General features: G+C 31.3%; 2 protein-coding genes across 2 annotated transcripts; both read right to left on the bottom strand.

The window, feature by feature from the left end:
* Positions 1-69: 69 nt before the first annotated feature.
* LOC128160027 (ubiquitin-conjugating enzyme E2 N) lies at positions 70-8,200 on the bottom strand. Its single transcript, XM_052823276.1, has 5 exons — positions 8,044-8,200; positions 4,172-4,273; positions 3,091-3,235; positions 1,359-1,499; positions 70-979 (listed from the first exon to the last, which is right to left on the bottom strand). Exons 1-5 carry the CDS (start codon positions 8,071-8,073, stop codon positions 936-938), a joined length of 462 nt encoding a protein of 153 aa, XP_052679236.1. The 5' UTR covers positions 8,074-8,200; the 3' UTR covers positions 70-935.
* A 749-nt stretch (positions 8,201-8,949) lies between these two features.
* Positions 8,950-18,724, bottom strand: LOC128159676 (prion-like-(Q/N-rich) domain-bearing protein 25). The gene is made up of 13 exons (XM_052822845.1): positions 18,572-18,724; positions 18,316-18,450; positions 17,598-17,741; positions 15,914-16,066; positions 15,005-15,160; positions 14,737-14,892; positions 14,255-14,398; positions 13,547-13,681; positions 11,229-11,360; positions 10,822-10,848; positions 10,602-10,713; positions 10,373-10,460; positions 8,950-10,292 (listed from the first exon to the last, which is right to left on the bottom strand). The coding sequence occupies exons 1-13, from the start codon at positions 18,693-18,695 to the stop codon at positions 10,008-10,010; spliced, it is 1,791 nt and encodes a 596-aa protein (XP_052678805.1). The 5' UTR covers positions 18,696-18,724; the 3' UTR covers positions 8,950-10,007.
* Between the last annotated feature and the right edge of the window lie 4,904 nt (positions 18,725-23,628).

The following is a 23,628-nucleotide window of genomic DNA, read 5'->3' on the forward strand; positions in this document are numbered from 1 at the left end:
GGAGGTTATGATAGTCTTTAAATGGCCATGACCATCGAATCCTCTTAAATCAGAAGTAGAACACCAACGTAACAAATGAGAGTTTATTGAAACTGTCTTGATACACAAGTCCACATTCAATAAGTTACGAAAAAGCTAACATTCTCACCCCTTACCTGTGAATTCACAGGTAAGACATTTTCTTCTGGACACAACTCACTTGGGGTAAATCAATTGTACATGTCTTGATTTCAAAAAGATACATTTAACAAAATACACAATTTTTCTCACAAGAAATTATGCTTGTATGTTAGCTCTGCATATAAATGAAACTTTTAGGGACATTAGCACTTATGTAATTTATTTACCGGTAATTTAATTTTAGAACTTAGTATTTAGCAACTAAATTGCAGCACTGAAAATATAGTCAAAAAGAAGAATTCTTCACATAAAGTAAAAGTATCAATGAGGATAATTCATAAATAACAAAATATGAGTTCTGTTATTAAAATGAAAGGAACAAGACATTTGTCGGATAAGAAATCTAACTTAGTTTCACTATATCAACAATTACATACAAACATTTTGGACAGTTCATAAAGATTACTAGAACTATATATTCAGTGAAAACCTAATTATTTTTCTTGTTTTAAACTTTTGCCAAATGAAATTCGATGACAATGACAACAGAATAGGTTGTTTTCCTCAATGCATTTAAAAACCAAAACAAAACAATAATACTGAGAACAGTGGAGTGCATTATGCAATGAAAATGGACACTCATGCTACTCTTATACTAATGCGAATAAAGAAATAAATATCACTGTCTTAACAGCAATCCACTGTTAAGCTGTTGCTGAGGAAACCAAGGATAAATCATGGTGTCTTTGTCGGATGTTATCTACAAAGTCTGGTTCACAACAAAACATGGTCACTTCATTAGCTACACAGTTTTGTCATTCTCGGTCTAGCGAGGCATAAAGTTTTGTCCATGCTCTAGCTACAAAAAGGAAAAAAAAAATAATGAAATTTTCTAAGTTACCCAAACTTTCATTCTAATAATTGCTTGAAATTGATCAACACATTTTTTTTTTACGTTCACTCTTATATACAGTAGAAGCAATTTTAAAGCTAACTGGAGATGTAAACAGCATTTTGCATTCAAAAGTACTGAATTTATGGAACAAATTTAAAAGTACTGAATTTATTGAACAAATTTCAGATCTGCTTTCTTAGTTTTAATAATTTTTCTATTGCCAATTTATTCATATGATCTTTTAAACATTTCAAAATTTTCATTTCATGTTTCAGTGTTAAATGTTTTGCACAGTGTGTTAATATACTAAGGGAGCTAACTCTGGACAAGATTAGCAACTTGCCTGTCTGAATGGCTTGTGATTCGTTAACTTTCCACTGTTCTGCTACATCATTGGCTAGAGGGTCGTCAGGGTTAGGAGCACTAAGTAAAGCCTGGATTGATAGGAGGACCGTTCTTATTTGTAGAGCTGGACTCCATTTATCTGAAACAAAGACCACTCATATAAACAACTGAATGAGAATTCCAATACTGTCTAAATGATTAACCTACTAAGTACACACTCCACTTGCAGGATGTTTTCTGGCAAATAAAAGCTATGTTCAATTATATATCAGTCATATTCAGGCATAATATAGTAAACTACATGTATTTCTCTTTTTCTCTTTAATCTCTGAACATAAAAAGGTGCGATTTTTTTTTTTTGCATGAGCAAGCAGGTTAACTGGAAACAAGTCATTGGAAAGAAAAAGATCAACTAGATCCTAAAAATCAGTTCATTCTTTTAAAAAATATAACTGAGTCAATTTTAATAATTTCTTTAAGTGTAAAAACATTTAAACATTCAAACACATTTAACGTCTAAATTGATTAAATGATAGCATGTATTAAAATAAATGTTAACACTGTTACGTGTAAATTGTATCTATTATATATTTAGATTGGATATGCATGGATAATTTCATGATCAGTTGATTGACCTAACAATAATTTAGACATTTTTCTCTCTTTATATGGATAAATATAGATTCAGATAGAGAGAGAGAGACAGAGATGTACAGAAAGACACAAAAATGCTTTAAATGATTCAATGGTCTATGAAAAGGGCCATCTGGCATCATTGTAGACAAAAATCAACAAAACTGGCATCAGTTGTTTATGTATATTTATTGCATTGCTTGCTACTTTAATTGCCCATATACACCATCTAAAGACAGCAAAGCATAAATCATTTTATATTCTTTACATTTCTTTTTATCAGCATGTTAAGGTCTTTCGATTGTCGCATAACGTCATTGTGAGCATTCCAGAATATTTTACTGTTATCAGTTTTAATACAGTTGTATTAGTGTTATATGATGCATGATTTTGCCAGTATTTCTTGATTTAACTTGTGTTTCACACATTTTAAGCTATGTAAAGTGAAATGACACCAATGTTTAATAATTTATAGAGAGTATTTTGAGTTGAAATCGCTGAATTCAATGAAAAACTGATAAAACCGTACATAGGAAAAGTTGACAGAGACTACAATTCATAATTTTTACCTGGCAAGGTAAACATTTCTTTGCAGATTTCGATAGGAGATATAATGAATTACAAATGTACCAATTATTAGTGAGTTTGAACCATAATTTCAAAAGTTATAGACGTTTTATTTTCTAAACTGTACTTATTCATGGTTGAAAAATTGTATAAAAATGCACTCTAAATGTGATACCTTTCATACTAGCAAGTTTAAATGGCTTTAAAATGTTAAAATACATAAAATAAAGGATTGCGATTAATTTCTTTAATATTTCTCTATTAATTAGAAATCAGTAAAAAAATTATGTGATGTTTGATTGGAGAGCAGTCATTGCTATAATTGCCCTTAGAGTGTACCTGTGTTAGCTTTTACAGCATGAACAAAATATTTGCAACATAACGATATTTAAGTTCATTTTGAATGTTTACATATCAATCTTCAGATTTAAACAAATATTACATGGATTTAACCATAAAAACATCAAGGGTGGAGAAACCTTAAAACAATGCTTATTATGTTATGAAAGCTAAATAACAAATGTACTTACCTTTTAAAATATCTAAACATATTCTACCCAATTTATCAATATTAGGATGATAAATCTTTGTCATGAAGCGAACTTTAGGAGCTGACATTGGATATTCTTCTGGTAAAAACAATTCTAATTTAAATGTGCCACCCTCATATGGAGACTGAAAAAGAGGATTGAAGTATCAGTTGATGCATATATACATTAAACAAACCTACATATATATGTAACTGAATTTTCGTTTTTCACAATTGCTCTGTATTTATACTTTTTAAATGAGCTGATAAAATAAACAATAACAATAATTAAAAGCAATAAATGGCAAAAATGTTTTAAATGTCTATTTATAGTGTAGATGTAAACTTTTAACAGCTACAACGTAATACTTGTATTTTTTTGATCTAACATTTATTGCTCTTTAAAACAATACATAAGATCTTAAAACACAAATGTAGTAGTTATTTTTCTGCTAAAATCACACATATTTGTTCCAATTGTTTGAAATAAAAAAGATCTCCAAGAGCCTTTAATTTTTAAGAAAATTTTTCTGAAAATAATGGAAAAGGGAACTTAATCAAAAATACATATCATTGACAAGTATATTTCAATGAAGTAGGATTTCTAAAACCACTATTTTTTTCATGTAGCACATGCTATGTATTACTATGCTGCGCAGTCAATACCATTTTTCGGTTATGCTATAAGACACGCTCATTTTGTGTCACTCATATTTTATGAAGTTATTGAGGTATAGGATTCAAAATTGATTCGTAGTGTTATCACAGACCAAGGCAGTTAAAAATGTAAACATTAAGCAATGTGTACATTCTGTGAATGAATGAGGTCAACGAAGAATATTCCAAGCTTTGATCCAAGTGGTTTTTCTGTTTTATTTCATTTAAATACTCTGTACATGTAATTGATGTACATATCAAATGTATATGAAATTTCTACATCAATTTTTCACACTGCAAAGGTGGAGGAGTCAGTTTGCTAATAATGTGACTTTAATGTAAAGGTGAATTAATGAAACAGAGAGGAGGTCGGGGGGGGGGGGGGATCTCCCTGCTGCTATGTGCCTGACTCTATATTACCCTACCTCTGCTGGGCCAGCTACAATAACATGGAAATATCTGGCGTTACTCTCATCTGGGAGTGCCTGAATTCCCGGTACAGGTTCCTGTAGCAATCTCTGTGTCTCCTACAGAACAAAAATACTCTGTAGCTATATCAAAAAGACATTATAATTCAAATATACTGCAAATCAAAATGGACTGGTACACATTTTTAGTTGGTACATGAACTGTACCATTATATGGTCAAATTGTAAGCAAATACCTGGTACTTTTAATTAGACAACATGCATGCACCAACAGATTTTTTGAAAAGAACATTTCAACTGTTGTCTGTAAATTATAAATTATAAAATAGTACATGCAACCTCATTCTTATAGTTTGTGAATAATGTATTTATCATTCTATATTTAATTTCTCTGTCGCAATAAAATCAATTCTAATAAATGGTTGCAACCTGTATATTCTTTTTCCAACATTTCTTTCCTTCCTTCCTTGAAAATAGTTTCCCTATTTTCTTTTGCTTTACACCAGGAAAATTCCTGTTAAATTTGGTTTAAAAATACCTACATTATCTAGTTGTATTTACAGTTTTTACATGTTCTGAGTTCATTATTTAAAAACAATGTCAATCCACCTAAAACATCTTGACACTGTACTAGCTATTATAATCTTAATATCACTATCATCAATACACATCTAGTCATCTACACAGGGTCACAATGAAGGATACCAGTATATCATACCCTGATAGGAAAATATAACTTCCTCTTTAGTTTATTGTCATAATCAAATTACAAATATTATATGCATTAGTTGCTTTCTGCAGAAGCCATGTTTACATATAACAGACTTGAAAAGAGATAACAACAATTAAATAAAAATCAATAAATGCGTGTGTATGAGTTTGCATAATAGGACTGCATTTTTAGAGAAGGTAGCCCATCAACCCACTTCATTCTGGTATTTCCTGTCAGTGTGTGTTATCTATAACAAAATCTAGAAGGTTGTTTTTCCTTCCAGGTTCTTCATTCATCATATTTCACAAGGGATAACTGATTAGCTTGACATTCAGTTAATTATGAACTATCGACACTGGCTTTGGGGCAATTTAACTTAGATGAGCTCACTTTTGATCTCAGTCTTACTTTTAAAATTTTTTAAAGGAATATGTTAAGGGAGACTGAGTTATAAAATGAGCTCATGCATATTCACTTTAATGCCCGGAACTGGTTGTGACTATCTTGTGTATATCAAGAGCATGAAAACTTCACAAAATTCAAAAATCCTGTTCATTTATCCTCCTCCACTATAAAGTTCACATTAATCCTAAATTTTAACCTTGCATTCATTTTTGGAGCAAGTACTTTAATACCTAAAAAAATGCTGAAGGCATTTGTTTGACATTTTTAGTAAATTAAATTCTTGAGCATAAATCAATAGCATTGATTCTGTAAGTACTATTAAACTGAAGATACACTTGTTTTATTGATTTTTCGATTCAAATTTAAACTTTGAATCAACAATATGGTGTACTGTGTAAACTGGTTTGCAACATAAACAGTATAAAACAAAATTTTTGACTGATGTCCGACAAAAAAATTCAGCATTTTTTTAACAAACTAAATTGCGTTCATGATGTTGTAATGAGAAAAAAAAATTAAGGCCTGTGTCTTAACATCTTCGCTAGCCAAGGGTTTTCAGTCCACTTTGCTCCCCATAAACCCTTGGCGGATTTCATTACGAAAACTCTGTGACAAGCTCCGGATCCGTTTTATGATTGGCTGCAGCTGCAAGTAGCTGATCCAATCGCAGTGCTTGTAAATATAAACTTTAAAAGAAAACACATGTGTTATCTTTGGTGAAACATAAGTTGAAACACAAGTTCTCGAGTACAGTGCCTCCCCAATGATGATCTAACCAGATCGGTTTAAACACCTATATATTTTACTGAGATTGAACATAGTTCTACAAACTTGTCAAGGCTCGCGTGATAGCATGGGAAGTAAACATGACGAATGTAGAAGTTGCCTATCCCGTTCGTATATACGTTCCTTTTTATGGCTATTGCTTTTAAGGGTTCAATGAGCTGTGTTTTTATTCACGATAACGATACTTGGTTTTATGGCATGAAAGCTTTCATATAAATCGGCAACTTTTTCACTCCCTTACAAAACACTATGAATAAAACATCCCGTGCTTTCCCTGGGTTATAACTTAATTCGTATTTAATCACTGTTAATAGCATCAATAATTATGTTCCGATTTTAGGTTGTCAACATGTTTTCAAGTTGTATTAATGCCATGATGTATATATAACCCGTTGTTTTTTCGATTAAAATATATACATGCAAGGGGCGCAACTCAAGTTGGTCGCTAGAGAGTGCCACCACATCACCGAGTTTTCGTTACGAAATCCGCTTAGGGTTTATGGGGAGCAAAGTGGACTGAAAACCCTTGGCTAGCAAAGATGGTGTCTTAATTGCTGGGGTTTAAACTAGGGTTTTCAGGCTTTTAATTTCAACAATTAAACCAAAAGCTAGAGTTCTCAGGTTAAGAATAACAATCTTAGAGCTTTAGTACTCAATCTGAGTCACTATTAGATTTTATTACCTAATCAAAGGGTTTTTTTTGTTTTATTACAGATTAAATATTTTCCGTCTATTTTGTATGTGTAAACAGGTTTGAAAGTGATCTATTGAACTGGCGGTCAATAGACTGCGACCTATTAGACCGCTGGTCAGTAGACTGTGATCTATTGGACCGCCGGTCAATAGACTGCGATCTATTGGACCGGCAACGTATTTTAGAAAAAAAGTTTAATTGCTACAAGATTAAAAGATAACTTTATTATGTTATTTTACTATTGTTCTTAAAATTTATCTTTTAGGTCATCTTAGTATTGATTAACAATGACCTGAATGCATAATGTATGAAAACCTGTAATTTATAAATGTGAACACAAAATACTAAAAATGGAATTAGGTAATAAAACTATTATTTGATGCCTGAACAGTCAATAGACCCGACTTTTTTCCCTTGGTGCAGGGAACAGCTCAGTATGATCATACTAAGCTGTTCCCTGCACCTCGGGAAAATATTCCCGTCTATTGACTGCTCAAGCATTAAATAATTGTATAAAACCATATAATAACTGTATATAATAGTAACAAATTGTTTCCCTCTGGAGAATATTTTGCATATCAACTCTGTTTACCCTTAGATTTTGACATGAATGGAAAATACAATTTCTTTTAGCATTAAGGGATTTTTAAATTCTGACATCTTTATCAATTTGGAAGTTATAACAACACCCCATACAATTCTTCAACTTGAAGTTACTTGGGTAGCGAGGTATACAATGTATATTAACCCAAATAGAAGGAACCAAAACGATGATATGTACATGTATGAATAAATGATATAAATTTTTAGAACTGATATTAATTAATAGGTGCTAATCCTTATCCTTAATATATAATCCTTAAAATAACGAAATCTTTCTGGGGACATATATACTTTCCTGATCTGCCTTAGGATCTAAGTATTAACCGAAATTCCTCAATCCTACATTTCATTTTACCGCAGCATGGCCACATCATGTTACTAGTAGTTAGGTTACACAGAACATGTACTACACACGTGTAAAATTCCTCATGTGCATATTCTCAAAATAGTTGTTTAGAATGATTAACAGAAGTTCAGTATTTCATTAAGTTATCAGCAACAAGATTTTCAGTACAGGCAAATTCGCTATTTCCGACTCTGACTTTCTTTACTGGACAACCTACATGTAAATTGTATACTATGCGATAATGAAAACACCGACACATGGTTACACATGAATGGTGTCTAGTCTAGCTTCTATTTATTTCATTTTTATTGTTTGAGTTTTACCTTTATTATTCTTCTTGGCAACCCAGCCATATTTCAAGGCGGCTGTTTGGTCTGGTAGTTCTAGACTTCGTTCTTTCTCTACACTCGCAAAATGGCGAATGCCGATCAAGTAAAGCTAGAAACTGTCATATTTTCGTATTTCGTCATGAAACTGACATTCTCCGCCAGGAGTTGTCTATCCTGCATTATCAAAATCATGACGCACGCGGGGTAACTCTGCTTCATCGTACCCTTATCATGTGCGGATCCAAAAGTTTAACAAGGGGGAGGGGGGGGGGGGGGTCCGAGGGTTTAGAAACACCGTGGATCCAAAAGTTGATCAATGAATATTGATGAATATTAATTAGTTATAGGCCTACAATGTATGAGCTGTTTAACAGCTACTGTTTAAGAACCATGCATGACACTAATGAATTGAATTTGTTTTGAAATATTGTTTACAATATTATTTATCCTATACTTAATATTAGTTTAGTAAAGCACATGCACTTGATGGTCAAATTACTTTATTTATGGGTAGTGTGATATATAAAATTATAAATATGCGGATGTAGGACTTATTCCGGGAGGGGGGTCCCCAATTGGCAAAAGCAAATGAATGAAAATTAATATAATTTTCCTATAAGTTTAATAACTTTTGAGAGATGCAGTGACCCAGCCCCATCCAATCTTTCTATGTAGATCTGCGATTGCAGTATCATATAATTATAAAATAACCAGATATACGCAACCACTGCTCAATGAAAATTATCGGTACATGAACGACAAACTGGATATGCACCATGGCGTGATGAAATTGCTTATGCAATAATACATAACAACACATATTTGGCCACTGCTCCATTGCCCTCAATTCAATACAATCAAAGATTGGTTATATATAATAACTATATTGTCCAATTTATTTGTTCTTCATCATGAAAATCTTAAGAAATTACTAAAGAGAACATTCAAGGGTATAACTGACTTCTTTGCTTACAAATAGTTGTTGATAATATGTTAGTGGTATTTCTAAGCGCAGGCAAATTTCCTTCTCTTTATCCGGTTCTGAAATTTAATATTGCATCAACTTTTTATCGAAGATGATAATTTACAGTAAATACAGTGAATTTGTATCTTACATTTATCAAATACCTTTCCTGACCGTCAAAGTCTCAAATTTTCTTCGAACATGTTTTGATCATTATGTACTCTTACACATAGTGGTTCAATTTTTCAAGACATGTATCATCATTATATAGACTCAATTAAAAAAATAACCTTTTCAGGAAAGTTATTTAAAACAAATAAAGATGATCAAACAGTGTGAAATGTTTTTTTTCATTATAACTTACATGTTATATTCAGAAATTAAGACCATACCATAAAGGTCAAACAATTCTTTTTCTTTTAAATAATATATACTAGTAAATAAAAACATGAGTGTATTTATACATCGAGATCCTCAAACAACCCACCACTGTATGTATGAGCTATTGTGCATGGTGATAAATTAAACTATAAATGGTTAAAAACTATATAAATCCTAAGAAACAAAAAACCATCGAGTTGATAATAAGCTTCTATGCTGTAAATATTCAAATATTTAATTAATTTGAAATTTGATTTTTTTGGGAGAAATTCATGTCTAAAAGAAACAAAAATTACAGCCCCCCCCCCCCAAAAAAAAAACTATTCTAATTATAGCTTTACTTTTAAGAACATTCGTTTTGCACATTACTATGTTTCATTATTTGCTTTTCCCTATATAATTTGATTTAGCTATAGCATCTAATCGAAAATTGAAAATGATCGGGTAATTAGCTTGAAAAGTTAACACACTTGTAGTAAAAATTCTGTCTTAGAAGTTATCACAGATAAAAGACAAGACTATGTTTTGGTTATTTTCTTGATTAGAATTAAAAAAGAATAATATTATCATAAAATGCGCATTATATCAAAAATGTATTCTGTTGTAATGTTCGTTACAACGGAATCGAGATGGACTTCGGCACACCATACGTGTCATCAGACATCTGTAGAGGTTTCTGGTGAAGGTGATTGTATGTATCGTCAGAATCCTCCTCCCCTCTGTGGTAACATTGGGGTTCTGAAACACTGTAGACGTTTACAGTTTCATCGTCTTGGTCCCTTTCATAAGCATCGTTGTAGACGTTTTCAGTCTCCTGTTGCTGGTCCATTTGATGTGCTTTTTCGTAGATGTTTTTGGCTTGATCATAGATGTAACTTTCTTGATTTACTCCTTCAACCTTAAATAAAATATTCATATATTTTAATATGTAATATGTAAATAATTGCAGAGATCGACAATATGCGAAACCTTGCTCACATGATCCGTGATTCCAAATACGGTATTATCTGCGACGGAGTAGTTAATAGTACTTATTGGTAAGTGTGAAGAATTGCGACATTTTATCCTGAATTCAGCAACTGTACACGTTCCATACAATGTACGATCTGATGACCTCATAGAGATTGCACACAATTATATAAATTATTGCTAGGTACCTCACATACGTATAATCAAGTATACTCCTGAAAATATAAGGTCATTATACCTTGTAGGTTTTGATTTTCTTCTTTTCAGTGCACAAAATAGTGTAGTGACTGAACACGCTACCATACCAAACCATCCCCCGACAGCTATCAAAATTAGTTGATTTTCATATTCTAAAAATTTTAAAATAAATTTAAAATAAATAGCTTGGTTGGATAGTTATTACAATTAAAATTACACTGATAAAATGTTTGATTCTTTTAAAAGTTGTCATCAATTACCACTAAACCAAGTTAACTTTTCTTTAGCTGAAAAGAAAAAAAAAATAGAAGTATTTACAATCCTAATGTATAACAAAAATCAGACTATGACAAGTAGAATATAATTCAATGCATAAATCTATTATTTCTTAGTGTTTAGTATCTACTGTCATACAACCGATGAAGTGCGAGCTGACATTAGACATAGCTAATTGTAATTTCTAAAAAAAAACCCACAAAAAACCTTAACATTAGCTAACACAAAGATTAAATTGTTTTAATCAAAAACATGTATAAGATATTACAATTCCTGCATTTCAAATTATAATTTGCAATAAGCTACATGTTAATGAAGACAGAAATCCTAAAAAAAAAAAAGATCATTTCCAAATTATTAGATTGAAATAGAATTGTGAATGCGTACATACCTGGCAAACATTGCAGCTGATAAAGATCATATCCTTCATTACAGAAACACACTCCTTTTATACATGTTCCAACGTATTCTGTACCAGTACACTGGGTGTCATGAACACAAGATTGTCCTAGTGTTAGATTACCTGAGGTTCACAATATACATGATATAGAATATCCGGATATCTTACCTAGTATACCATAACACTACCAGTAATTATGACACAAGATAAAATACCCAACGATCTAATATACAGCTTACTCCACTTATATTGAACTCGCTTATTTTGAAATTCCGCTTATTTTGAAATAGGAATAAATCCCCAGATTTTACCTCTCATATTCTTTGCATTTATTTCACGGATATAATGAAATCGGTTATTTTGAAATATCGCTTATATTGAAGCCACTGATCGGTCCCCAAAGGTGATAATTAGTTGTTTTTATAACGGTTATATTGAAGTTCTCCCTGGCGGCTGTCGTCACGGTTGGTGACAGTAATTATGCCAGACTGACCGGTTGATATACAAAGGTGTGAATTGATAAGTTTCTCTTCATGTGTGTTTTTATACTTTTATTAAAAAGTAAAATTTATTCACTGTTTAATGTTTTGTTTTTATGAATACGGATGTATTGAGGCTAGACGTAATATGGAAACCCCACGGAAAAGAAATACCTTATCTCCGGACGCTCAATACAAACTAGTTATGAACAAAGCCTAAATTCGAAATAGCTAAGGATTTTGAGATTATCGCGTGTACACTTACGATGATATACAAGCAGCGTTCAGCAATATTTGAAGCGTTTGAGTGTGGTGATTTTTCTCTAACGTTTTTCTAAAACGTAAAAGAATGCGATCCGAGATTATGATGAGGTTTAAGATAGTAACAAAACGAAACTTCAAAACTTTCGGATATAATTTTAATCAAACTTTCAAGGACTAATGTTCCATGTAATCCGTTTATTGTAATAGATAAATGATGATCTAATAATTTGTTCGGGTTTGGTTTTCTATGCTTACATCGGGATTGAACTTTCCAAAATGGCGGCTTCACGTCAGTCAATTTCGCTTATATTGAAATACGGATATATTGAAATAATTTGCATGGTCCCCTGAATTTCAATTTATCGGGAGTAGGCTGTATATATATATATATATATATATATATATATATATATATATATATATATATATATATATATATATATATATCATAAAACATAAACAAACGAATATATTGTCATTGTCATTTTCACATTTTAACTGAGAAAGCTTGCACAATGTTTAAAATATGTGATAGTAAGGATCAAGTTCATCAAGTTAAAAAATACGGGTATCAATAAGATCACATTCATAATCAAATTTATTTCTAGATTACATATATACAAACTTTTGGTAGGTTGAACAAAATGCTTTCATTTACACACTAGCATTCATTGAATGCAATGTTTTTATAGAAAATACTACAGCTTTAATATTACTGACAACAACAAATATAAAAACTGACATCTATCTATCTAATAGCACAGATCTTTGGCATACATAAATTTAAATATATTCTACTGAAAAACTGATTATCACGATGTCTCTATCATATTTCAAGTTTAACCTCGTGTTTATGTCCACACACTTTAACTTACCTTTTTAATGGAAGTACTTAAAGTTTTTAAAAGAATTACATTAAGCTTATACCGTAATCATAAATAACTACAGGATGAACCTCTGCCATTCAGTCAACTAAATGTTAACTGAATGGTCTGGAAAGGTGTCTGAATGCCATAGGTACATGTATACCTTTCAGCCACCTTTTAGCAATCATTCAGTGACATTTTAGTTGACTGAATGGCAGAGATATCGATTAATCCTGTGAACAGAAGATCATAAACTAATTTTACGCTCGATAATAACCTTTAGTTTATTTTACACCGTTTCAAGTAAAATTTTTCTTGCAAAACCGATCACGTGTTCTTTATATCATTCGCTTTGTACATTAGTTACGACAATTTTGAGAACTCGACGATATTTTCAGTTCTTTATAACAATAAATACATTTGGTTTAAACTGCACTTGTTCAATGGTGAATATTCATTTGCTTGTCATCAAGTGCTATTAATTGTATTTTACACTACATGGCTGATTTGATACCAAATATCATGTGTCGAATCAATCATAGTAATTCACCTGTACGTTTAAACCGTGAAAGACTAATCAACTTTAAAAAAAAATTCAATTTAGAAGCCAAAAACGTTAAGTTGGAAAAATTTTGTGAATTTAAGGAATTTGATACATGTATCAAATATTATTGCATTAATTTATCTATTTTGAATCTACCTGACACACACTCTTCTCTTAGTCTGATAAACCCCTTGTCACAAGTACAAGTCTGGTTTTCCCCACATACACTGGCGTGTTCCGTTCCTGTGCACTGAATGTTTGCTTCGCACTCCTCATTAATGTCTTTATTACCTGTAATATTATATATCGGAGAATACATCGTTTCGAAGCACGACATATAAATCAATATATACATGCAACGCTGAAAATTATTTTACAATATGTTCTTGTACTACATGTATATATTAAGTCTTATTCATACTATACCTATTAAAACCTTTAAACTGGATAATCATTTAAATACATTGAGGATACATGGGACAGTCCTTTGAAGAAAGAATGTCAGTCTTCATTGAGCTCTGTCCATATATTAAGTGGAAAGTGTAAAAAAAAATATATTTTTTGGATATTGTGGTGTTCAATAATAGAGGTAAGCGGTATTTTTGGCCACATGGTCGATTATTTCCAAGGCAACTAAAAGACAATGTGAAACAAATTATTTTATTGTTGTTGTCGTGGAGACAAGCAATAAAATTTACTACTCAAATATTGTCAGAAATATGTTATATGATTTTTTATGACTTAGTTTGGTTTTTATTGATTTTTAAAATGTTCACTTTTCAAGCGAAGCTCAATGATGACTGTCATTGTCTCTCAAAAGCCAAAAGAAAAAGAGATACATTTTAGAATTGAACAGAAAAATACCCTTGATACATCTCCCCTTGAAATCCAAATATTCATCTTGACAGTAACATAATGTGTTGTTTCCAATTTCTGTACAATTTCCTGCATTGTTTGTCCCATTGCATTGATTGTTGTTAACGCAGGGTTCAAATAATTTCATTCCAACTGAAATATACTTATGCTCTATGTATGATGTACATACAAGTTCATATGTTCTGATCAGGATATAATCATATTCTGATCAGTAAAATATTCAACACATTTTAAAGTTTGTTTGATGTGTGGGCAGGGGAATGAGGAGGCATAAATAAGTATTACATCTAATATAATCTAACATTCTTCGTCTTCCCGTCTATTTAAAGGTCCAACAAATATTGCATTTCCAAACTGAATTTGAATAACATTCCAATGAATATAAATCATTTTTCGCAATTAATTATAATCTTCGACTGAATTACTGTGTATCCATGTACATAATTCTTATGATTAGCGCATGATCATACTTTTTAGGCATTTTCCATCAATCCAACCAAACTGGTCATTACATCTACATACACCTTCCTCATTTTCTTCTTTTCCATTCGTAACACATATGTTTACATTTTCCGTGCCAGTGCATTGCTCATTTATTTTACACTTTGTATGTATTTCTTTTCCAGCTACAAAACATTTTGAAACTAATTGTATCATTAACCATTCGGCTTAAAGCAAATACAATTTAAACCTTTAGAGACATAATAAATATGGATACGTTTTATGAAAATACCTTACCTTTGCGACATTTCAGGTATTCGTTGTCCTCTACAAAATCTGAATTACACATACATAGTTTTCTGTGGCGTATGTTTTTGCAGACAAGCACTTTCTCTTTTGATGTCCCGTTACACTGATCATCTTTCTCACAATCCTCGTAAAGCTTTTTATTGACTGATAAATATCAATCTCAATCAAATAAGATTTTTGTATGAGCAAATAATTAGATGATGTAAAGTCTAAGATTGCTTTAAATTAAATGCGTAAGAGAAATTATAGATAGAATATAAGTTTTCGTCAAAAGTCATCGCGCATTATTGTGTTTGATTTTTGTCATATTATAAGTTACCATTTTTGCTCATGCCATTCACCTTTGTACATACCAATATAACTATCAAATCCAACCTGATATAATTATTTTAATACTCAAACAAACGAAGACCAATATAAATAAATACAATTATATTTACATTTTCAAGTGTCTTTGCCTGTGATAACATTACGTATCGATTTTGTACCACAAAACCCATAACTTCAAATGACGTATAATTGGAGCGCCAGCGGGGTTTGCTTAATTATATTTAAAATATTAATCGTACGATGGCTTAAAATCATATAAATATAAGTAATAAGGAACCATTCTTTTAATATTATAGAGTGATAATTTTGGTCTGGGCGTGATCGCCCTTTGGGCTTTATTGGATTTGATCACGCCCCGACCAATATTATCACCTCATAATACTCAAAGAATGATTCCTTATATATATCAACTTATTGCTATTGTCAAAAAAAATCCCAAAGGCAAGAAGTTTTTCAAGTACATGTATCTTGAATGGAAATTCTGACAGTAATGAATATATGAATATGACTGTTATTAAAACAAAATTACATCTGACTTCAAATAAATTAAAACATGGTTAACTTTACATTGCAAACACCTGTCTCCATATCTTATAAATCCAGAAGTACATTGACAGACCGGCGTTACATTGTCCTGATGGTCAATCATACATACACCAGAGTTTGGTGTGCCAGTACACTGTGTATTTATGTAGCAGTTATCTCCAAGAACTAATCCAGCTAGGATAAAAAGATATCCTTATTCAAATATACAGACATTCAGTTGTCAACAATCTTCTCATTTAAACGATAGAGTAAAGTGTAAGGTTTTGATGAATTATTTTGCATTTTAAAATTTATTGTGCTTAATAATGAATATGTTTGAAATATTTTCTGTGTAACCCAAGTTCCAAGATAATTTTTTATGTACTAATTTACAGAGCAGTTGTGCAGTTAAGCATAAAAAGTGTTGAATTCTTCATTAAAATGAACTAAATTTATAGATGAAAGTTTGACTGTTATATTCAATGCAGCCTCATTTTCTCCAAAATCGTTTCGGAGAGATTCTGTATTTTTTTTGGCTACATTACGGGTATATACATGTATCTTGTGGGGATGGCCCGTTCCGGGACACAGTTGGATACTTCTATCTAAGTAGAGTGTAGTGAAATTAAAAGCATTATTGGAGTCTTAAAGCTTGGTTACGTAAATGTAAACAATACGGTATGTCGATGTATCTATTTCGTAAATGTCCGATATCATATGCAATGTCAACCCGTGCACACACGGGTCAAAGTCTAGTATTTTTATTTAGATTCAAATAATTTTTCTTGAAGACTATATTCTCTTCGTAACGGCGTTACAATTGCATCTGTTTTTAGCCGTGTTATCAATAATAACAATGTAACGCAGAGAAACGTGAATTCATCAACGTAAATCTTTTTTGATAAAATCGAACGTTGTATGCCATCGGACTTTAGCGCATGTCTCTCTGACTTTAGATTTTGGAGATTGTAAAGTAAAAACACATCTAAATAATTCCTTAAAATGTGTTATGCTATCCTTATTTTTGATATCCTTTCCGTCGTTAATGTATCACGTTCGCACGGGTGTTGAAGCGAGACTATCAATGATGTGGGAGGAAACTGGAGTACTCAGAGAGAAGCCGCCTGTCGAAGCGAGCGACCACCATACCCTATCGCATACAACAAACTTTGATCGCGGTTATCGAACATGGGTCACAGTGGCGAGAAGCGTGTTCATTGTCAACTGCGATATTCTGAATCAAAAAGTTCCTTTTTTAATAGATTTGGTATGTACAGTAAATTTTAAATTTCTAGGCTACTCCAGAATGTTAAAACCATATTTCTAAGCGAGTCAAATTTTATCTAGTTTATTATAACGCATTGTGGAATTTACTTTCTTGGGTTTTTTTGCGTCTATTTAAAGTTTTGATTTCTTGACTTATTTAGTTGACTTCACCACAAACATATGAAATGCATTAACACTTGATTACCAAGTAAATAAAAGTGTACCCATCAATTGCAAAATATGCATATGCACGTGCATATATCTATCATGGCGCTGAATCGAATTAAGGCGAATGCAGTCAAATACAATTTGTTTACATGCAAAAATAATTACCTGTTTATGTAAGATTCTACATTTTTTGAAAGAATGTTTTATCAAATATAATGATAGTTTTTACCTAATTTTGTAACTTGTCTATGTTGTTCTTCAGCTATTATCAAAATGATAGCATTTCATTAACCTTTAAGACATGCCCCTTTAATGATCTCTTTACCCTCTGGGCAGTAGCAAATTTTTTGTCCCCCGACTACTTTACATTTAGTTGCTCCACTAGACCCTGTACACTGTTCAGAGTGACTGCAGGACTCAAAAAGACGAAGATTCACTTAAATAACAAACAACGGCAAAATAAATAGGATTATTCTTATTCTATAGGTTATGTTGAACATAACTGTATAATTGTTTCAAGTACTTAATTTTTAAAGAACTTTTAATAGACTTTTGTTAAATGCAGTTTTCTTCATACTTTTTGTGAAAATTTGAAATTTGAAATTAAAAATTAATTTTAAAAAACTACATTTTACTTGTTTAACTCCTTAATAGATACTTTTGAAATGAGTCAAACATTTTTAAAAATAAAAAAATATCTTTGATATGTATTAAATAAGGTATTTTTGTACCGTTCATTGTAAAAAATGAAAATAAGTTTATGATAATGTGACAGGCTTCATTTGAATTTGTGAAGCATGGTATTTAGATATGCATTTGTTTATAAAAACACTAGTACATGCATAAGTGATGATTTCATTAAAAAGAATAACCATTATAAGGGTTTTTTTTTTACCAATAAATATTCACGTTTGCATGAATTATTTTTTTGAGTGATACAGTTTTACAATTTTTGCACTATTGTTTCTTATTGTCAGTATAATATCAATATAAATATATTTAATGCTTACTTTTAACACATTGTCCGTCAATTTCTTCGTAACCAGAAAAACACTGACACGTTCTTACATAGCCAGAAGACATACATTTGCTGTTTTTCTCACACTGTGCATAATCATTACAGGATTCATAGACATGGCGTTTTGCTATAACAAATTCAATAAATATTAGATGAATTCTTATATTAATGAACACACTTTGTAAATTTTGTTAAAATAGGTATATGTATCTATATGTTAAATGTTAAGAAATATAAATGTATCTTACGAATACAGATTTTGAGATTAATATCCTTGTGTTTTTGACACTCTTCCATTTTTCCTCTGTCACAATCTTCATTTTTTTGACATATTGTTCCGTTTAAAACTTGTATGAAATGAAAAGTTAGCATTCGAGTTTCTTCACCTGTATCTACTATATCACATGTATAAGGCCAAACTTTTTGTAAGAACAATTTTAGAACTAATAAGTATCTTAAAGAAATCTCCAAAATAACTCTGCCTCTTCTCATTATGAGAGACTTTCATTAAGTTGACTTAAGCAAATATATCATTATATGCAAAAGGGTGGGTCACTGCCTGCGCTTATACAACGTGAAGTTGAATAGTCTGTTGCTTGATATACAAAGGAGGAAACGTAATTACTTTACTTTGAATATAAAGGGAAGACGTGTTGTGCAGTCTTTGGAGTCGATTCTTTATCAAAAGTTGACATGCAAGAAAGGTCTAATATTTCACAAGATTCGTAAACTTTGGAAAACAGGGAAGCTGCAAACGTGCTTTAGAGAGAGAAGATGATCAAGAGGAATGACAACACAACGGAATAAAAAGAGACCACCCTTCCTATATGATGCTATGCTTTTCAGGCATGATCAAACACTTAGAACCTATCAACGTTTACTTAAAATAAAAAGCATGGGAAAATAACACACTTTTGAGATACTTCTAAATGTGCTCATCAAACTCTTTTTAAAACGATTTTATAACGACTTTTTTTATAAAACTAGAAATAATTATCTCAGCACAAATTGATAGGTTTTTACTAAAAAATATGTATAAAGATTAACAAGGCACTTTTTTCCTAATTAAAAAATCCTTGTCATTTGTAATTTCATAACTTTGGTTAAAATCAATTTTATAGAAAAACAATATTTTGAAGTTTATGTACGCAAAAACTACTGTTTCAGAAACTATTTCAATAACGAAATTTGTCCTACTACCTGTTTTCTCCTGGCAAAGCAACATCATTTCCACAGCTTGTAGGGTTAGGTATGATTCGCATGGAGAATGATCTACTTTAAAGTTGTATTGTACACCAAAATTTAAGTACTTTACATGAACACTGTTTATCTGTGACTTCGCAGAGAAGTTCTTAACTGAATCCAAGAATACCAAGCAAAACTCATCAGTGTTTGAATACTCTGAAATATTTGAAAAAAAAAGTAAACATAAACAAAAAGAACTAATCGTTCGTTCTCATGTATCCAAAGATTTATCTCATATGACAATTTTTTAATATTGACCCTTTTTAATGCTTGTTGAAATATTCCATGGAATTACCCCACATCTATTTTCGTTTGTCATAAATGACGTGACATCTTGAAAATCATAAGTTCTGAAAGCGATTATTCATAGTTATTCTTTGAAAGCAATATTTTATCAAATTATTACAATGAAATACAATAACTCTCCTCCTAAAATTCACAAGAAGAACAACATACAACAGCAGAAAACAGCAGAAAAAAACAACAAAGCCCACACAAATAAGACACAATATTGATATTTACCCAACAAAGTTAAATGCGTCTGATTGTTGTATCAAAAAAAGGGTCAACATCTTTACAATTAAATAACCTAAATGGAAAACAAAATAAAAAATTAACAAGGTAACTTTGTTAAGAACATAAATGAGTAAAAACAACAATAAACTAGATTTAAAATCAGACAAAAATGCACACTTACACATTTTTTGTCGAAAGCTTCAATTGGTATTTTTGATAAGGTAGGCAATGATGTTTCGATACACATCCACACAAAACATTTATTTCAGACTAATTTATCTGATTAATTTAGTTGATTGCTCTTCCTCTTTGAAACAATTGTAGATGTTAATAGTTTCTGAATAAGAGAATAAATAATAAGATTATATTGTATTTCTATAAACGTACTTCCTGTTTATTTGAAAACGATGTAGCTTATAAAACACGCACGAGGAAGAGGTACACAGGGGACTCTTCAAAATATTAATAAAGTGTGGATTATAATTTGATTTTGATAAAATCTTTCCAATTTCATCCGCAGAAAATCAATATATAAACAATACAATTCCCACGGTTTGGTTTGTGCTAAATATAGTTTGTTTTTAATTTAGCTTGTTTTAATGAGTGTTTAACGTTACATAATTGATCTTTCCCACTCACAAAACTGCGTTCGATATTTAAAACGTTATAATTATAGGAATTGGCTTTGTAATCATTTTATGTGCAGTACTCAAAACACGGAAATAAACTCTTACAATTCCTTTTCCTTGGTCATTGATTAATTAACAGCTTATATAAGTACTTTACAAATGCAGCAACACTCTCATATAGGATATCGGTCAATATAAAAAAGGCAGTTAAATAGTTCAGGTGAAAATGATAAAAAATAGTAGATATTTCTGCACTTTTTTTAACTAACAGTAATAATACAACACTATATTTTTTAAAAGACACATTTTCCAAACAGTAGTAAAATTAATTTGGTCAGAACGCTCTTTTAAAAATGAACAATAGCTGTTATATTGTCATTGGTGTTACCTGTAAACAATATACTGTACATAAAAAATAAGCAACTTTTTAGATTAAATTTGAGTTACAAATAAATGTTTACTTATGTGACTTGACAAAAAATAATCAAAGTACTGAAGTACTGACGGGAGTTGATTTTATCGATTATCATTTATTCAAAATCAACGATATGTGATTTTGCATGACAAGAAGTATCAGTAATTCAAATATTTCTGAGAAATTGTATGGATCCAAGCAAGATTGAACTCTTGTCTTGTTCAACCAAACACTCGGCTGTCTCCGTTTATCTCCGATAAGCATGAGAGACTCAGTTTTGTCGGATATTAACGGAGACAGCCAAGCGTCTGGTTGAACGAGACTTCATTGAACTATAGGGTAGGAATACATACGACTTTAAAAAATATCTAAACTGTTTGCATGTACAATTTAAAATCTTACTATTTCATGGTATTAATAAATAAGTTTTCTTGAAAAACAATGCTAATTCAGAATACATAGCATCGAATTTATCGATTATTTCAAGAACTAAGTGTTGTCAGCGGTATTGATTTATGCTTAGGTCCAAACACTGTTTCACTTTCGCTTTGCCCGAGTAAGTGCATAGGAGAGTTGATTAAAATCAACTCCCAAAAATTAATAGCATTTAGTTATAATAGTAACTTTCTTTTACAGTTTTGACATGAATATGAGACAATCTTGTAAGACATACCTGTTTCAATGTTTTAACATAAAAATGGCAATTATAACCTAATTTTCATAACATACAATCCATCCAGAATTTCAATACATTAACTATTATGATTTAAAAACCACTAAATACCTAAAGTTTTATAAGAAGAAACATTTTTTGGCTGGTTATTCCAATGACTCGATAGTAACACCAATGAAAGGTTCAGTAACGCCAATGACTTATAAACTAAAATGTTAAGTCTAAAACATCTCAAAGAATTAAAAAACCTTAACCTTTAATATATTAACCTTGCTTGATTACAAAGATGAAAAAAGATTTATTAAGTTTAAGTCTTTAAATGATTTGCAAAAGCGAAAAATGAAAAAAATAACACTAATGACATTTAGTTATCCCAATGACAAAATGCAATCATACATAGATTGTAATTAACACTCTTTTTTCTTTTATAGAACCTTGACAAATGCTTGAAAAAATCATTCAATTTGGTATATCTACCTACTTACCCAAATCTTAACTCGGCATACATTTCCACAATTTTTGCCAATTTTTTACTTTCAACGTACTTAGATCCAACCCTTATTGGCTCTTCAATCATATATTATAATATTATTTTTATTTATCATTAGTGATTATTTGAACCGACATGCGTCATAGGTATGCACTTTCCTTTTACAACTAATACCAGCTTTTAAAATGATCAATATATTATACAAGCAAAAATGTTTGTATAAAATTGATGCTATTGTAATTGGTACATACATGTATTACATGCATATGTCATTGGCGTTACCATGTACTTTTAAATTTCTTTAATGAGATAAATAGCAAAGATGTATAAAATTTTATTATTTTAATTGACATGTCTGCTATTCCTGTCTATCAACCAGCTTAATAAAAAACATTTCATTTTTTTTTTACAAAACAAACATTCATTTCATAATATTTTTGTCATTGGTATTTCATGAGCACGATTTAATGGGACCGCTGTGCGATGCAAACGCAGTAAATCTTGCGATAAATCTTGCGCCTTTATGTGACTAATGTACAATAGAAATGTGTGTTGTAAGATAGTACGATAGGATCGCGCAAGTGATCAGATGATTGGACGATTGAACGCGCACGAATGCAATGGGACTTGCGGCGCTCGTGCGATGATGCTTCCCACGGTACAAATGCCAGTGCGAGTCAGAGAGATATGCCGGTGTTTCCAACGTTCTTCAGCAGACATACTTGAATGCGAGAGAAGATGCCGTCTAAGAAGTTGAGCAAAGCAACAACCAAAGCCAAGGTGACGAACTGTAGAAAAAAAGGCCAATGGGAAGCATGGCAAATTGAAGCTGATAAATCGTGCGATGATAGTAATAGCAGGCGCAGCGAGCTCTACCGGCAAGGTGTGAGTGTGAATAGATAATTCGGACTAGCTACACATTGATTCAACGGATTTGTTTGGAGTCAGATACTCAGACCAGTAATGCCCTGTTTTTATCGGACCAGCAGTTCCCTGTAAATATGGTTTCCCATTTCACACTCTCACTAGAACAAGATAAAAGACTATGTACATGCATTGTAAATATACTGCTGACACAACGTAATTCCATTACAGTAATCGTCCTTTCGAGTGACGTCAAAATGGATTTCTTACACATTGATCCCATAGAATTTTTCGGCGTCAGTAAAGTTCGACCCACATTGCAATTCACCAATGGCGATCGATCTCACTAGACTGATTCTTCTCCCCAGTCTCAAAGTAAAACTTATGAGAAACAGATAAATTGTGAAATTTCAAGAACATCATGCTTTTTAAGTAAACAAAACAGTATATTTCGCGTAGTTTTTTTTTCAGGG

The sequence above is a fragment of the Crassostrea angulata genome, chromosome 8 (assembly GCF_025612915.1).
Source record: "Crassostrea angulata isolate pt1a10 chromosome 8, ASM2561291v2, whole genome shotgun sequence".
Lineage (NCBI taxonomy): Eukaryota > Metazoa > Mollusca > Bivalvia > Ostreida > Ostreidae > Magallana > Magallana angulata.